Source organism: Nematolebias whitei, chromosome 15 (assembly GCF_014905685.2).
Source record: "Nematolebias whitei isolate Nwh7 chromosome 15, NemWhi1, whole genome shotgun sequence".
Lineage (NCBI taxonomy): Eukaryota > Metazoa > Chordata > Actinopteri > Cyprinodontiformes > Rivulidae > Nematolebias > Nematolebias whitei.
The window spans coordinates 20,771,668-20,789,140 of record NC_056512.1 but is presented as its reverse complement, the minus strand read 5'-3'; the positions used below and the strand labels follow the sequence as shown (position 1 = coordinate 20,789,140).

At 41.4% G+C, this 17,473-nt stretch overlaps 1 protein-coding gene across 1 annotated transcript; it reads left to right on the top strand.

Annotated features, from left to right (window-relative positions):
* Positions 1-9,082: 9,082 nt before the first annotated feature.
* mief1 (mitochondrial elongation factor 1) lies at positions 9,083-17,473 on the top strand. The gene is made up of 6 exons (XM_037689448.1): positions 9,083-9,170; positions 10,722-11,011; positions 11,081-11,234; positions 11,330-11,510; positions 13,627-13,898; positions 16,361-17,473. Exons 3-6 carry the CDS (start codon positions 11,088-11,090, stop codon positions 17,189-17,191), a joined length of 1,431 nt encoding a protein of 476 aa, XP_037545376.1. The 5' UTR covers positions 9,083-9,170; positions 10,722-11,011; positions 11,081-11,087; the 3' UTR covers positions 17,192-17,473.

Sequence of the window (17,473 nt, the reverse complement as noted above, 5' to 3'; positions counted from 1 at the left end):
GTCCTCACTTTTGACCTGCCTTCTTATCCAGATGTATTTTCTACTCTCAGAGGGCAGAGGGGCCTGTATGATGCTTGGATCAACTTCTCCTTGCAGCTCTCCCTGAGGCAAACTCTTGGAGAATCTGCAACTGGTCACATGCTTGTCACACCAACCCACATGCGGCACTACAAACATGGTCGTTGTGATCCTACTTACACGCTCACCATTCATTCTCTTAATTTAGTAAATGCCTTGTTGTCTCGCATTTATCCTGATAACACAATCCAGTACACTAATGATTTACTGCAGTTGTTCCATGTAGCATTTTTGGAGCACAAGAACCTCATTAGAAACACCAAAACTGGCCAAGGTGTGGGTCCTCACTTGGCTGCCCTACGTCGATTGTTGCCATCTGATAATCCACTAAAGAGATTCCTGAACCCTTTTGGGTGTCCATCGGTGTACCTCACAGGTGTTGATCTGATGGAAGGGGTGGAGTGTGGTGTAGGAAATGTTTATGCCCAAGACCAGCTAGCTGTTACCTACCTTGGGAAGACAGACAAGGTACGCATTATACTTAATGGAAAAGGGACTTTTGCAGTAGCTCTGGAGAAGCTTCAAGAAAACCTCAATACGAATTTGAAATCGGTGATGCTTCTAGCTGTTAGATATGGCATTGCAAGCCAAATGGGAGCGCTGAAGTGTCTGTTCAAACAGGGTCAGACAGAGGAGAAGATTCACTGCCCAGGGAGTCCAGCCAAAAGCAAAAGCACTGTTGACCCTGACAATGGGTTCAACTACACTTTGGTGATTCATGGAGGTGCCGGAGAAGAAATGATGCTGAATACCAAAGTGGCAGAGATTATAGAGTTTGCTCTACAAACAGCCTTAACTGTTGGGTCCCAAGTACTCCAACAAGGGGGCAGTAGTCTGGATGCTGTTCAGAGGTCAGTGGAAGCTTTAGAGGATTGCTTCCTGTTCAATGCAGGCAAAGGCTCAGTATTTAACAAAGATGGCAAAAATGAAATGGAAGCTGCTATTGTTGATGGAAATGGAACGAGGTCAGGATCTGTTGCTTGTGTGAAAAGCATTAAAAATCCAATCAAAGCAGCCAGATGTGTAATGGAGAGGAGTTCCCATTCACTGCTTGTGGGAGAGGGAGCTGAAGAGTTTTTTCAAGGGCTGGATGAGAAAGAAAAGCATGTTGGGCCAGAGTATTTCTACACTGACATACGTCACAAAGAGTTAATTGTGAAACTCAGTGGTGGAAACACCACAAAAAACAATCACCCTCAGACTGTTGGAGCTGTGGCTGTGGATTGTTGGAATAGATTGGCTGCTGCATCTTCTACAGGTGGGATGGTGGGAAAGCTGAAAGGGCGAGTTGGGGATACTGCAGTTGTGGGGGCAGGAATATATGCTGATGACAAGGTAGCTATCGCTTGCTCTGGAGATGGGGATGTTTTTTTGAGAAACACTGTGGCACAGAAAATAGCCAGTCTGTACCACAACAAAGGCTACAGCCTTCGGCAAGCATGCAGGGAAGTGAAGGCTGAACGTTTAGAAGGCACGTGTGCAGGAATCATTGCTGTGGACAAAAAAGGTGATGCTATTATTGAAACAAATGCTGGTGTGATGTTTGTGGCCTCAATGATTGGTGGCATTTCACGAGTAGAGATTCTTAAGCCCCTGAAGAGCTTCTCTAGTGTGATCTGGGAAACAGATGAGTTAGTTGCCTTCCTGAACCCTAAGCCCTGGACCCCTGGGTCAACCATTCTGACTAGAAAATGTCTTAGTGGGGCAAGCAGCATCTTCCACCAACCCATACCTGACTTTGTTGCTATCCTACAAGGGGCAAAAGTTGTATCAAACTTGCTGTGTGAGCAAATGGGGGTACAGCGTTGTGCCTTGGTTTTTAAACCAACTCCTGATAAACCAGCAGAAATTAGACTACTCCCACTTCATGGTTTACAGCCAAAGTGGGAGCCTTGTCTTGCCCGTGAAGAGGAGTTCCACAATCACTGTCCTGGTTTCTGTACCTCAAAAAATGGCCCACGTTGGGAGGAAGATAAACTGGCCCAGGTTCAGGCCAACATCAGAAATTCATTGCCAACATCAAGTGCACCTTGTTGCTTTGACTATTTTGGAGATCCCTCCAATGACAACCTGTTTAGCCAGATTATACGTGGTGAGCAGCAACAGTGGAGAGTGTGGGAAGACAGTGAGCATGTTGCTTTCTTAACACCATATCCCAACAGACCTGGACAAACTGTTGTGGTGCCACGCAAAGCATTGAACAGTGATATCTTCAGAATGGATGACGCTGACTACAAAGCACTAATCTTAGCCACCTATAAAGTTGCTCAACTACTGCTAAAAGGAATGAAAGCTCAAAATGTTGCAATGATCTTTGAAGGATTTGAGATTGACCATGCCCATGTTAAGCTGGTCCCTCAGTTACATTCTCCAGATGACACTAAAACTTTTGAGCTGCAGACAGAGTATTTCGACACTTACCCTGGATTTGTGTCATCGCTGGATGGCCCACCTGCTGACTCTGAAACCCTCAAAAACATCCACATAAAAATTACTCAAAGCAAGCCTCCTCGTTCATGGGAAGATCCCCAGTCTCACTCCACACTCGCCATCACAAACAAGTGGTATCACAATGTGTTCCAGATTCAGAACTGTTTGTTCCACAGTACAGTGGAATATTTCCACAGCTGCTGCCAGTACTCTTATGCTCTGACCCCTCTCACCACAGACACCATTTCCTCACCAATGGGCCTGGGATCTGACTCAGAACCAGTGTCTGTTCATCTGCTAGGACAAGATGTATACCTGGCTGACTCTATGCAGTTCGTACTAGAATACTTTCTTCGCTTTCAGGAAAACCTACCTGGTACCTACTACATATCTCCTAGCTTCAGAGGAGAAGCTCCAGACGCCACACACTTGAATCAGTTCTATCACGTTGAGTGTGAATTGTTAGGCAACATGGACAATGCAATTTCCATTGCAGAGGGATACTTGGTTCATCTTACCAAATCCATGTTGAAAAAGCACTCAGACATAATCCTGAACACTGCAGGAACCCTTACACATGCCACAGCCCTGCTGAAAAAAATGGATGGGAAAGCCTCTCTTCCAAGAATCACCCTAGATGAGGCCATTTCAGTGATGCCCTCTGCTGACTGCTTAGAGTGGGTACAAGATGGCCAGCCACAATTTGGTAGAAAGTTAACTCGCAAAGGAGAGCGAGTTTTAATAGAGAAGTATGGTGGTGCTGTTTGGCTAACTGAGATGGACCATCTAGGAGTTCCCTTCTACCAGGCGTATGTGGAGGGCACAGGGCAGTGCAAGGCTAAAGCAGCTGACCTTTTGTTGGGACTGGGTGAGACTCTGGGCCTTGGTGAACGTCACTCTACTTCTGAGACGGTTCAAGAAGCCCTGAGGCATCATGCAGTTCCAGAGGAAACCTATAAGTGGTACATTAGCATGCGCCAAGTGAAACCCCTCCTCACCAGTGGATGGGGCATGGGGACAGAGCGCTACTTGTGTTGGTTGCTTCAGCATGACGATGTCAGAGATATGCAAATCATACCTAGGATGAAAGGAAGGAAGTTCTTGCCCTGAGAAAAAGACCAGCTCTGTCTTTTAGGTCATTAGATGTGATATATTGTAGTGACCAAGCCAAAGGACTATATGGTGTGGCACGTGAGCTCACAAATGTATCAGTGATGACCAAAATGTAACTTGGATCTAAATAAGAGTTTCTAAAAATACTGTAGTACTCCCCATCCATTCCCCACCCCCAACTAGGAAAATGCTGTAGTTTTTAGATGTAGCTGCTTTTTGGAGCTAGAAGGCACAACATAAACAGGAGACATCTAGAAAAGGAAATATACGTAAGATATGCCAAGAATAACTTTTTCAAGTGATAAATAAAAAAATATATTAGCACAGTTGTGGGGAGATGATTTAATTAATTGAAACTGTTTTTTTTTCTTTGTGTGAGACTAAATATCAATTTTGGAAATTATTGCTAACTACATTTTTATGTTGCAAGAAAAGTGACACATTTTATGAAAAGCAGCTGAAACTAAGAAGCATTCAGTTTCATATTATAATCAGTTTTGGAAATGTTTTTCTCTGTTTTTCTGTTTCAGTAAATTTTTTATGTAAATTATTGTTATTAAAGTCATATTGATTATAATCGAAAGATATCTTGATGAGGTAATTCCAAATAAATATCAGATTACAAATTCATCAGGATACATTTTTTTAACGTAATCACAGTAGTGAGTTTCACTAACACGTATAGTTTGTTGAACAGCATTTTAAGCAGAATAAATAATGTAATCTGTAACAACTGTTCAAATGAGAACTGTTTACTTAGTGAAAGTTAATTAAAATTTTTTTTTTTGGTTGTTGAGTAAAAAGCTGGTTATGTAATGTTGGAAGTTGTTTCATTTGATTCAATAAAAGTTTCTGATGCAACATAATGATGATCATATCTTTTTTAAATAACATTTTAATATATTTGCATTGATAACTCATTGTTTAAATAACTATTCCTAAATTAACAATTACATGTGTTTATTTCTTTTTTTTTACACATGGTACTAGTACACATTGTAAATATGTGGGGTGGATGTCCAGGAGCCTTGTTGTGCACATTTTTCCACTTACAGATTATGCAAATTCAAGACCAAGCCTTGCTAATGAAAGGTAAGGCAGCTCCTGTTGCTGTATGTACACATGGAGGCAAATATTAAATGCAATGTATACAGATATACCAGGATAGCTCCAAGCTACAAAAAAAAAAAAAAAAGCCGTTAGAGAGAACATGAAGGTAGGTGGAGCGAGGACAGGGTGAGGTGGAGGAGGATGACTCACTGTGGCAATCCAAGAAGAGGAAAAAGCTGAAAGACAAAAAAACTATTTTGTGTGTGCCCTAATATTTACACAGACTGGCTGCTCAGTGTCTGACCACCTGCCATTTATTTATGCTTGAGAATAGCTATAAAAATATTCTTTATTCACTAATTTGACACAGTTTTGAACCATGTTCTGGCTGTTCTGATTTATTTTACTCGTATGCATCTCAGTAAAGTTTTTTGCTAATAATTACTGAAAAAGGTATAAAAACAAATAGTTATGAGGATACTGCATATTTTTGGACTGATTGTGACACAGTTGCACTTATTTATTGGGGACTGCCTCGTATAGGCAGTGCACCTATTATCCACCCAACTTTCTTAACTTTATATCTTATTCTTCCATCAACTTTAGTGAGGCCCGAACCACAAAGTGTATCTCCAACTCAGTCAATCTTTGAGATATTGAGCTGAAATTTAGTATGGTTGTAGCTGAGAGTGAGTTATATATTCCTAATGCAAATCAAATATCCAAGATGGCTGCCTTAGCTAAAAAGGAAAAAATATGATAACTCCCCCATTTTTAGAGCTATTCTGTTGAAACTTGGTTTATTTGTAGCTGAGAACGATCCCTTATAGTCTCTGAATGCAAGTCAAAAATCCAAGATGGCCAACTGAGCTAAAAAGGAAAAATACTATAAATCAGCCAATTGTAGAGATATTGAGCTGAAGTTTGGTGTGGTGATGGCTGAGAATGTTTCCCATCAAATACCGCATCCAAATAAAACAATCCAAGATGGCCGCCTTAGCTAAAAAGAAAAAAATATGATAACTCAGGCTTTTTCAGAGCTATTCATCTGAAATTTGGTATAGTGGCAGCTGCAGCGAACCCCAACACAGAGGGCTGTCAAATAAACATTTTAAATTGGCAGCAGCCTGTTGCCATCCTTAGTGGAGTGGTGGCACAGAGGTTAGAGAGGGTGGGCCTGTGATTGGAGGGTCGCCGGTCAACTCCCCGGACCGACATCATCGAAATGTGGGTGGAAAAGGTAAAACACCTACACCTGCCTCCACCCTCACCTGCCCCACTCTGTGCCCCCCAGCTGCTCCCTGGGAGCCTTGGATGGCAGCCCATTGCTTCACGTGTGTGTTTATGTGCAACGGGAAAAATGCAGAGAATTTCCCCATTGGAGATTTTAAAAAAAGGGAAAAAAAAAGCAGAATTTAGAATTTGTTTAAGTTAATAAAAATAAAAATAATAAGAAATTTTAAAACACACCTAAAATAACTTTTTTTTGGATTTGTTTTATCAGCGCTTTATTTAATGGAGGTAAGCACTGACTACAGTATAAATAAATAAATAAACCTATTTACATATCTATAGCTATTTAAACATATATTTTTATTTAATTTTATTTATTCATTCATTTAAAAGAAACAAAACAAATTCATCAAAAAGAAAAAAAAAAAACAGAATGAAAAGGGTGCAAAAAGAAGAAGAAATTTCTTATAATATCTGCCCCTTATTAAAAATAAATAAATAAACAAACAACTCAGGCTTGAACTTCTCCAAAGCGAAAACAAAATCCATAAGGCATCCTTCACATGATATCATAATTTCCTATCAATTTTACCTTAATCATCTTTTTAAACATATAAATTGTTTTAGAAATTTTTATGGTCAAGGCAATTCCACAATCCTACTCCCTGAATCAACGCAGCTCCTTCAGACTAGTTCTAAATGGAGGTTTTACAAATATTTCCATTTCCTTAAGGTTATAATGACTCCTTTTAACTAATTTAAGCGAACATTTGGGGGTAATATTTTTTTATGAGCTTTATACATGACTTATAAAATACTATTTTTTTTTTTCATTTAGCCTTTATTTATACAGGTTAGTCTCATTGAGCCACGAGAACTCATTTTCAAGAGAGACCTGTTTAGGGAGCAGATGGTGGGGTTAAGGGCCTCGCTCATGGGCCTAGAGTGGGGCGAATGAGGGTGGGGGCAAGTGTGGGTGTTTCACCTACCCCACCCACAATTTTGATGTTGTCGGGGCCGGGGCGTGAACCGGCGATCTTCGGATCACAAGCCCACCTCTCTAACCACTGCGCCACCACTCCCCAAACCAAATCATAGACCATATTCAACCAAATCATAGAACTGTAATAATTTCAACTGATGAAATAATATATTTGTTGGGTGACCATAGTACTTCCAACTAATTCTTATAGCTTTTTTTTGTAAAATGAAAATAAGATTTGTAATTGTTTTGCATGCTTTTCCCCAAACTTCAATACAATAGATTAAATGTGGAACAATCATTACATTATACAATATATACAAAGCTTTGTCATTAAAAAACTTTTACTTTATACAGTAATGCAATTGATTTTGCTATTTTTATTTTTAAGTAATTTACACGAGATTTCCATGTCAGCTTCTCAACAATAACGACACCCAAAAAATGTATTTAATTAACTCTATGAATTTCAATACTGTCAATTTTAAATGGGACTTCGATAATTGTATTTCTGTTACTAAATAGCATAGAGTTTGTATTTTTTTTCCCCAAATTTAACGATAACTTATTAAGTTGGAACCAAGTTTGTATTTTTACAAATTCTGCCTGAATCATTTCTAACATCCGTTCACCCGAACAAAAAAATGTGGTATAATCTGCAAATAAAACACACTTAAAACGCCCTGACACACTAACCAGACCATTCACATACAAAATAACCAAATGTGGTCCCAACACTAAGCCCTGGAGAACTCCACATCCATTAACACAAAATTCTGATCTTACATTTATTTATTTATTTATTCATTTTATAATAATAAGAATACATATCAATTTACATGTATGTAATTTGAAAACAAAAATAAAATGAAAGGCAGCAGATGAAGATAAAATCTTATTAAGTCTGCTCCTTATTTATCTAATAAATACATGTTTACCTGTACAAACTGTTTCCTATTATTCAAATAACTGGATGCCCACTTTAGTGCTAATCCTCTAATGCCATATTTATTCAGTTTTTCAAGGAGAATGGTGGACTATATATATATGGTGGAAGTGGTCTCCAGCTACAAGTACTTGGGTGTGCACCTGAATGACAACCTGAGCTGGAGCAACAACACCGCCAGCCTGATCAAGAAAGCTCATCAGAAACTCTTCTTCCTCAGGCGGCTGAGACGAACTGGACTGGGAAGCTCAGTCCTCACCTCCTTCTACAGGTGTGCAGTGGAGAGCATCCTGTGCTCCAGCATCAACGTGTGGCATGGAGGCTGCACAGCTGCAGAAAGAAAAGCTTTGCAGAGAGTGGCGAAGGCTGCACAGAAGATGTTGGAGTCAGTCTCTCCACCATCACAAACATCTACACCTCTAGATGCAGGAAGAGGGCCACCTGCATCATGAAGGACCCCACTCACCCAGCACACACACTTTTTTGCCACGCTCCCCTCAGGCAGAAGGTTGAGGAGCATTAAGTGTAGAACCACTAGACTAAGGAACAGCTTCTATCATGAGGCTGTTAGACTCATGAATATCTAACCAGAATAATCACTGTGAAAAATACTGTGAAAAAAAAGGTGAAAAATCACTGTAATGCCACTTGATTGCTTGATATGTGCTGCTGATTATCCATGATGCTAATCTCATGCTGCTGATTTATTTCATGATGCTGTGTTCATTCGTCCTCATCTGCTCACTCAGACTCTGTTGCTTGACACATTGTTTTGTACTATTAGTGCTTAGTATATTCTTATTTTTGCGTATTTCTTAATTCATGTCTTGGATACTGTTTTTCTTTACAATTTGTATTTTTGTTGGATGTAATTGGGACCCTGTGTACATAGTTTCGTTCCACCTCATGTATCACATGTGATGTGAATGACAATAGACACCTTGACCTTGATATATATATATATATATATATATATATATATATATATATATATACACCTTTTTTCTCATTAGGATGAAAAGAGAGAAAAAAAGAAATAAACAAAAACTTGTGTTTTTGTTTGTGTAGATCTTCTCAGTCATCCAGGACATGGTGAATCAATTAAAAAAAAAAAGTAAATTAAAAGTGTCCGGAAGTCCATTCCTTCCGTTAAAATTAAAATAAAGTAAAATGCGTAAAATTAAAATAAAGTAAAATGCGTTTAAAATTAAATGCCGTCGTAACCCGGAAGTAGTAATCGAGTTGAAACTATTTGTTTCCGGTTGTCACCGTTTCATCTGACCCCGGCAAGAAACCGGTTCGGTTTCCTTCTAAAGATAAAAGTCCGTGGTTTGAAACGTAAGCTGTCTCGTGCTGTCTCGTGCTGCGTTAACTCGTGTTGCTGCTTCCGGTCGGTGCTCGGACGTTTTGCGGAAGTGTTTTTGTCCACGAGGCTGTTTGAAGTTAAGGTCAGCGCTAACTACCTGCCGCAGGAAGCTAACAGGCTGGTGAGAGATGTGTGACTTTCTGTCGGGTCAGCCATTTTCTACAGAGCTCTGTAGATTAACTAAAAATTAAAACTCGACAGGAAGCGTTGATTAAAGCGCTACTACACAAATTAAAGGAAGATTCTGGATATCTGAGCTGGGCGTGTTAGCTTCGTTCCCTGGGAGCTTCACCACCATTTCTGCTCATAAGCATGACTTCTTAAAATGTTGTTTTCTTGACCAGCTGCTTTCTAAACCTGTCTGAAGGTTTGTCTTTCTTCATTTTGACTGCTGTTTTCGCTCAGTGTCCTCTTCTCTAACCTGATCACCAGTTCATGGTGTTACTGACAGACAAGAGAAGCAGGAACATCTGGAGCACTAAATAAGTCAAATAACAAGCTAATATTCAGTACCTGAAAACTTTGTTTTTACAATAAACAGTAAAAAAACAACAACATTAAAGACCTGATCATGTGTGGCAGGTGTTCAGATAATCCATCTGCTAAAATACAGTTTTATGAATCAATGTTAATATTTTAAAAAATGTTAAATTAATGCAATCATGAGCTGAATACAGCTTGAGTGCCAGACCTGACCCTTGGACTGTCATCTCTTTGTTCTTAAACAAAACTTTCAAATTGAGACCATAAAAATCAACATTTTGTTATTCGACTGAAAATAACCATTTTCATGGAGAATATTTAATGTCTTTTTGTTCGTCGAAGTGCTTTGAACTAAAATAGACCAAAACATTTTCTCTCTGTGGTTCCAGAACAAATATGATCATAAAAGTGTCGTAAAGTAAAAAAAATCCCTTTTTCTTCCCGTCTTTGTATAAAAACTATTTTTCGTTGAGTCTGTAGGTAATGGTTGGTTGATCCGACATGAAGCCACGCTCCTCTTCAGTTGTGATTGTTTATAAACCATTCACTAATAAGAAACTTTAGTTTATGAACATTAATTTGGCGTATTTTGTTCCACAGTTTCTGTTCTGTGTCTTGTCTATTTAGCTGTGTCGGCCATGTTTTTTTTCCCATTGAAAATGAACATCCTTCAAACCCTTTAGCTGTTTAAAACCTTTTACTGCTCATTTCAGCTTTTGTTCTGGTCCAGCTTCTTCCTGCTAATTTCAGCTTCTTTATTTATTTTTTTTAGCTTTTTCAGCTACTTTCCTGCTAATTTCATCTTTCTTCTTTACTCTCTTCTTGTTATGTTGTCTGTTCAGCCTGTTTCACCTTCTTCTGCTCATTTCTGCCATTTTTCTGCTTTCAGCTTTTATTTCCTGCCTACAACACGTCAGCTGTTCAAGTTCAACTTGCGTTAACAGTTCAGCCATGAAACCCATTCAGCTGCTTTCAGCAATAAGAAATTCAATTTCTCTCGTTTAATTGGATGTTCTTCGTGCCATGCGTTGTTTGTCCAGGTTCCAGGGCGCCCCCCCCTCCGTGTGTGATCCCTGATGGGCAGCTGGTCTCGCAGCGCCGTGCTGGAGCTCTACAGGGCGCTGCTCCGAGCCGGGCGTCGCCTTCACTACACCGACAAGAACTACTACCGCTGGGCCGTGGCCCGCGAGTTTCGCCGCTGCCAGGCCCTGACTGTTTCTGAGCAGAAGGAGGCGGCGCTGAAGAGGGGCCAGTTCTTTCTCAAAAGTGGACTGGGTGGGCTTATGTAAGGGGGGAGGCACCGCGGGCCGTCTGGAGGTGCGTCTCTCAGGTGGGTGCTCCGTCACACAGCTTGTGTTGGACCAGCAGAACACAGGAAGTCTTTTGTTGGTCTCTTCAGTGGCAGGATGGCAGGAGTCAACGGAGACCGCAAAGGGAAGAAGGACGACAACGGCATCGGAACAGCTATCGACTTCATGCTGTCCAACGCCAAGCTGGTGCTGGGGGTGGGCGGGGCAGCCATGCTTGGCATCGCAACACTAGCTGTCAAAAGAGTAAGAGAAGCTCTCAGCTTGTGGACAGGTTTGTTTATTGTGCACCTAAATGTTGCGGAGAAGGAAAAATAAACCTTTCATCACTGTTTGTGCAGATGTACGACCGTGCCATAAGCGCCCCCACCAGCCCCACCAAGATGGAGAAGACGGGAAAGAGGAGCTGGGAGGAGCCTACTTGGATGGGGTCTTCGCCACGAGTCCTGAACCACAACATGAAGTCCACGGTCAGCAGGTCTCTCCAGTCTCTGCCCACGTCCTCACATTCTTTTGAGCCAGGTGAGAATGCCTTCTACTCCATTAATGTCACTTAAAGTTCACCCAGATTGTGTTGAATGAACGCGTTAATTTAATTTGACATGTTTCATCTGTTGACAGACGGCCTACTGGGAGTAATTTCACTCTTTCTTTACAGTGGGTGTTTGTTTTTTGTCTCCCTACAGTTTAGATAGCAGCTGTTTGCTTGTACTGTCATAAAGAGCTCCGCCATGAAGTGGTTTAACATTTTCTAAAGGCCTTCAGAGAATCCTGTGATTTATGTTTACCTGAACCATGACTTTCTTTTTAAATTCCTCTCTTTGCGGGATTCTTGTTAAAAGCACGTGGTTTCCCACTCCAGTCAGTAAAATGGTTCTCTAATGGTGAGCAGCAGGTAGCGCAAATAATCCGCTACGAACCAGTCTCGCTTTTTTTCATCGTTTCACAAAGAACGGCTCAGAACAGAGGTCCAAACAGATCGCTTTCCAGAGGGTGAAGTCTGCTAGTTTGTCATTTTTAAACTTTCTTTCTGTTTATTCTTGCCTAATCCATCGCTCTTCATGTAAAGTCAAAGTGTACTTTATTGTCAATTTCATCATATGTACAGACATGCCAAGAATCAAAATTACTTTTCTCGCCGTCCCCCGGTGAAACTCATAGCTTAAAAACATCACAATAATTAAGAGCAAATAGTAATAAAAAGTATTTCCATAATCCATAAAAAAACACAACAATAATGTTTAAAAAAAATCCTGCAAGCTAGATACCATATACAATTTTAAAACGCAATTCTTATCTAGTTAACAGCTTAGATGGATGGAACTCGTGGGAGAGAAGTCAGCCTTCTCACTGCCTGATGGAAGAAAACTGTTTGACTAGCTAGTAGTGCGTGTACGAAGGCTTCTGTACCGAGGGCAGGACTTCAAACATATAATGTGCTGGATGACTTCCGTCATTCACAATTGTGGTCGCTCTGCGAGTAAGTCACTTAGAGTATATATCTTGCGATGATGGAAGTGGAACACCAATTATCTTCCCAGCTGTACAATACACTCTAGAGCCTTTATACAGGCAACAGTGTAATTTCCACCCCACACTTTAATGCCACTGGAAGTAATGCTCTCAATAGTACCACAATAAAAAGTTCTCCGAATGAATGTGGATGCCCCCGCACGTCTAAGTTTACGCAAAAAATATAAGCGTTGTTGAGCTTTCGTCCCTAATGCTTTAGTATTAGTGGTCCAAGAAAGGTCCTCAATGATGTATACCCCCCAAAATTTGGTACTGCTCATCCTCCACTAAAACATCATCTATGATCAATGGTTGATGCTGACCACGCCCTTTTCGAAAGTCAGTAATAATCTCTTTCATCTTGCTAATATTTAACAAAATGTTATTTGCCTTGCACCATTTTGTCAACATATTTACCTCCTCCTTATAGCGAGATTCATCATCTGCAGTGACGAGACCCACCAAGGTTATATCATCTGCAAACCTCACCATATGATTAGTAGGAAGGATTGTATTGCAATCACGTGTTAACAGGGTAAAAAGCAGTGGACTGAGTATGCAGCCCTGTGGTACCCCAGTGTTCAAAATAATCCTGCTCGAGATTTTATTTGGTCAACAGCCACCACTGGCTTCAAACCCTTGAATCTGGCATCATAGCTGTCGGCGACTGTATAAACCTAACTTTAAAGTGAAGAGGGTTGCCTCAACATATCAATGTATTCTCACTGCTAATGCCAGGATCAAGCAACATCCTGCACACGTTAACTACACGTTATACTATTGATTTGGTCTGTGGGCCGGGAGTCCAGGGTTTTTTCATATTCCGGTTTGTTTGGATCTCCAATCTGGCTCGCTCTTCAAGAAACGATCGGTTTAGTTTGCTGGTCTGTTGCTGAGCAAAAGCTAATTATTGTGCTGATGCTTCTCGTTGTTTTTCTCTCCAAGTGAACATAAATCCTGTGATTCTCTGATGGAAGCAGAACGCATCCATAGATGGTCCTGATAACAGACCTGTTCAACCCCCGGCTTTTGTAAAATCTGTCCTCTGCCTCCACTTTGAAAGTTGTAGAAGAAACTTGATTCAAATTCAGCTGCATGTTCTCTAAAACCATCTGTAACTCCTCAGACTGTCAGCGGAGAGCCATGGGGCGCTCTGCTGTGGGAAGAGGCGCCGCCGCTCAGTCTGACCTGCTGCGGGCACGGATGCGCCTGTCCCTGCAGGAGCGTCTGTGGGCGTTCTACCAGAGCAGCGTCAGCATCCCCGCTGAGGAGCAGGCCGCAGCCAGAAAGGCGGCTCTGGACATCTGCGCTGAGCTCAGGGTGTTCCTTCATGCCAAACTGCCGGACATGCCGCTCCGAGAGATGTACCTGAGCGGCAGCTTGTACGATGACCTTCAGGTAAGGAAGGCTGACATTCAACTCCAACTTGAGAGTAAGCCACAGAACTGACTGTTCATGTAAAAATGTATCACGCAATAAAACCAAAATGCAACTGTAATATCAAAAATGATCTACTGTATGTAAACCTGCATGGCATATTTAAACATAATCTTTTAGAGCAACTACAATTTCTGTGTGGATTTTCAAATTTACAGGTTGCGAGTGAATGCACAAATCTTTACAGGTCATAAAATAAAATAAAAAACCTCCTTCCAGGGCCTTCCTGAAGGCTCAGAGTCCTGCGTTTTGGTCCCACCCACTGCACATCAGCATTGTGATTGGTTATTTTCCTGTCAGTTACTGGTCGCACACGACCTGGAGCCCCTCTGACTGAGCTCAGCCTTCTCTCCTGACCGTGAAGTCCTAACCAATGAGAGAACTCCTTCAAACATGCTTCTGCCTGGAGACGCGTATTTAAAATACAGTAGTCCCTCGTTTATCGCGGGGGTTACGTTTCACACCCCCCAGCGATAAGTGAAGAATCGCTAAGTAGAAACGTTATATTTATTTTAGTGTTTATATATTTTAAGGCTTTATAAACTCACTTGTGCAATGTTCTAAACTCTTAAATCTACATAATTTTAATGTGTATATGTAGTGTTCAGACTTCAGTGGTGGCATAGTTACATTGAAAAAGTAACTTAGTTAAGTTACTGATTACTTGATTTGGAAAGTAACTAAGTTAGATTACAAGTTACTTTATTAGTTACTTTCAGCAGCTGCTAACAACCCTCCACCACCTCAACATAAAAATTACATTGAGCTTTGTCAATACTTTATTGAAAGTGCATTTTAATGGTGACATCAACAATGCAGCTCCTGACATAAAGTTGAACTTTAAAACTATTTCAGGAAAAAAATACATATAAAAAAAAAAAAAGATCTTTCTTGACTCCATTGAACATAAATACTTTTTATAAAAAATAAAGTAGTATTTCTTAACTTCAGTATCATAAATACTTTCTTTATATAAAACATAGTCTTTCTTCACTTCACTAAACAAATACTATTTTTACAAAAAAAGGTTTTCTTCACTTTGTTAAACATAAATACTGTTTAAAATAAAATAAAAATAAAAACTATAATAAAGACAGTCTTTCAAAGTCAAACTCAAAGTTCTTTTACTCGCTCTCTTACCTGCATCTCTCGTTTACACATTTCATGCGTCGGGCCGTACTAACATACTAAATGTGCTAAATAATAACAGTTTAACAATAATTAACAGTATTTATGTTTGTGTGGGAGATGTAATGAAGTTATCTGGACTCATGCAAGACATGTTGCATGTTGCTAAAGTTGAAAATGAAGACATCAGGTTTAATTTTTATTTATTTATTCAACACCACAAACTGTATGTCACACAAACACTGATGATTAAACTGAACACACTATTAAAAACATGTTAACCGAACTGTAACTACATTAATGAACTGGACTCTTCCTCTGTTGTCATCCTGGATATACTGGTCCCATGTTGTTCATCTGGCTCGTTCAGGCTGTCACTTCTTTGCTTAATGCAGCTTAAAATATTCAGTGGATTGGAAAAAAGAATTGAGGGGATTTTAAAATAAATAGTTTGTCCAACATCTCTCTCTTCCACGTCCTCCGGCACCGAACCTGGGTTGAGACTCGTTCAGAACCGGTCCACCTCTGGTGGGAGGACAGCTTCTTCTCTCAGGAAAAATTTAAATAAAAACTCAGTTGTTGTGTAATCGAAGCAAACACAAAAAATATTATTAAGAACGTTGATTTACCTGCTGTAAACCAGCTACTGATTATCACGGAGTAGAAAGTCCGACATTATCCTCGTCTGTTCTGGTCCGCTCAGCGACCGGTGTGGAGCTGTTGGATGAAGCGGTCACGCTTGGCGTCAATTCTGTCGACTCTTATCCAAAATCCAACTTTAACTTGTTAAGTTGTTGTCAGCTGAGATTTCAGGCCCGAGGAAAGGAGCACGCATGTGCATTAGGTGAATGTACAAAATTCACAGCGCCAACTAATGACCCGGCATGAAAACTACAGTGGATTCAGGAAGTGGATTCCTTCGGTTGCATGTAAACACAAAATTCATCCGTGTCAACGCGGATGTTTTCCTCTAATTAACATACGAAAAAAACTACGTTTCCCCACCATGTCTGTGTAAATAGGGCCTTAGAAAACACACACGGCTACAATTCAGTTTAACAGACACTGTGGTAAAATTTATGTGTGGTGGTAGCTGAGCATCATCATCAAAACATCTTCTAACTGTTGCTTATCTTGTGATACCACATTATTTTCAGGGTTTTAACCAAAACCAGTACAATTCTCTCACTTCTCGTCTTAATTTAATCTCAGATTAAGAAAGTCAGTGTGCATCCCTTTTAAAGAAAGCTACGACTTAATTTAAAATGTTTTATTATTTTCCTCCGCGCCCTCAGGTGGTGACAGCTGACCACGCCCAGCTGATGGTTCCTCTCGTCCTGGAGAAGAATCTGTGGTCGTCCATTCCAGGAGAGGACACCATCATGAACCTCCCAGGGTTCTGGCTGCTCCGCAGGGAGAACCTGGAGTATTTCCCACGGAACAGCAGCTACTGGGACCGCTGCATGGTCGGAGGTTACCTCTCCCCCAAAGTGGTCCTCGAGGTCTTCGACAAGCTGGTTGCCGGCTCCATCAACTGGCCGGCCATCGGGAGCGTCCTGGATTACATCATCCGTCCTGTGGTTCCCTCGGAGACGCTGACCCTGGAGGTTCAGTACGAGACCAACCGCAGGCTCTACGTGGACTTCCTGCCTTTGCTCGTGATGGAGGACGGAACCTCGCTGATCGCCAAGCCGCACCGGCTCGCTGCGGAGCGCCACGAGAACCTGTGGCGGCAGAGCTTCCGCGTGGCCGAGACGGCGCGCCTCAGGGCGCTGGATCAGGAGGACGGGGGCTGCCGCTGCGCCTGCCTGAAGGTGGCGAAGGCCGTGTGCAAGCTCACCCCGGCTCTGAGCCGACTCAACGCCAGCCAGCTCACCAACGCCATCCTGCTGCTGAGCGAGAAGGAGGGGGACTGGACCCAGGAGGCGCTGGCCGACCGCTTCCTTCAGCTGCTGCGGACACTGGTGGAGCACCTGGAGGCTGGGAGGCTGCCGTGCGCCCTCAGCCCCAAGGTGAACCTCTTCTGTGAGCTGACGGAACAGGAAGTGGACGAGCTGGGGTACACGCTGTACTGCGCCCTGTCGGAGCCCGAGGGGCTGCTGAGGACTGCAGAGCCGCAGGTCTGAGCCCGATTCTCCGGTACACTCGTGACTCGTGCATGGAAAACCTTTTTACTGCCTCCCTGAAAACATCCGTACGTAAACACGAGTTTCATGTTGGAGCTGACCCAAATATTTTAATCTAGAAGGAAGTGGAGTAACTAATTACAGCCAGTGTATTCATGAAATGCAGTTCGTCAAAACGTAAGATTTATTTTTTTTAGATGGATTTGTGTCACAGCATCAAGAGATAAAATATAACGAATGTCTGAATACCCGTCCTAAAGGTTAATAAATTCTCCATCAGCT

Coding starts and splice junctions, on each gene's coding strand:
- mief1 (XM_037689448.1), top strand. CDS start 11,088: ATGGCAGGAGTCAACGGAGACCGCAAAGGGAAGAAGGACGACAACGGC. Junction 11,235..11,329: donor CAACACTAGCTGTCAAAAGA/GTAAGAGAAGCT, acceptor CTGTTTGTGCAG/ATGTACGACCGTGCCATAAG. Junction 13,899..16,360: donor GCTTGTACGATGACCTTCAG/GTAAGGAAGGCT, acceptor CCGCGCCCTCAG/GTGGTGACAGCTGACCACGC.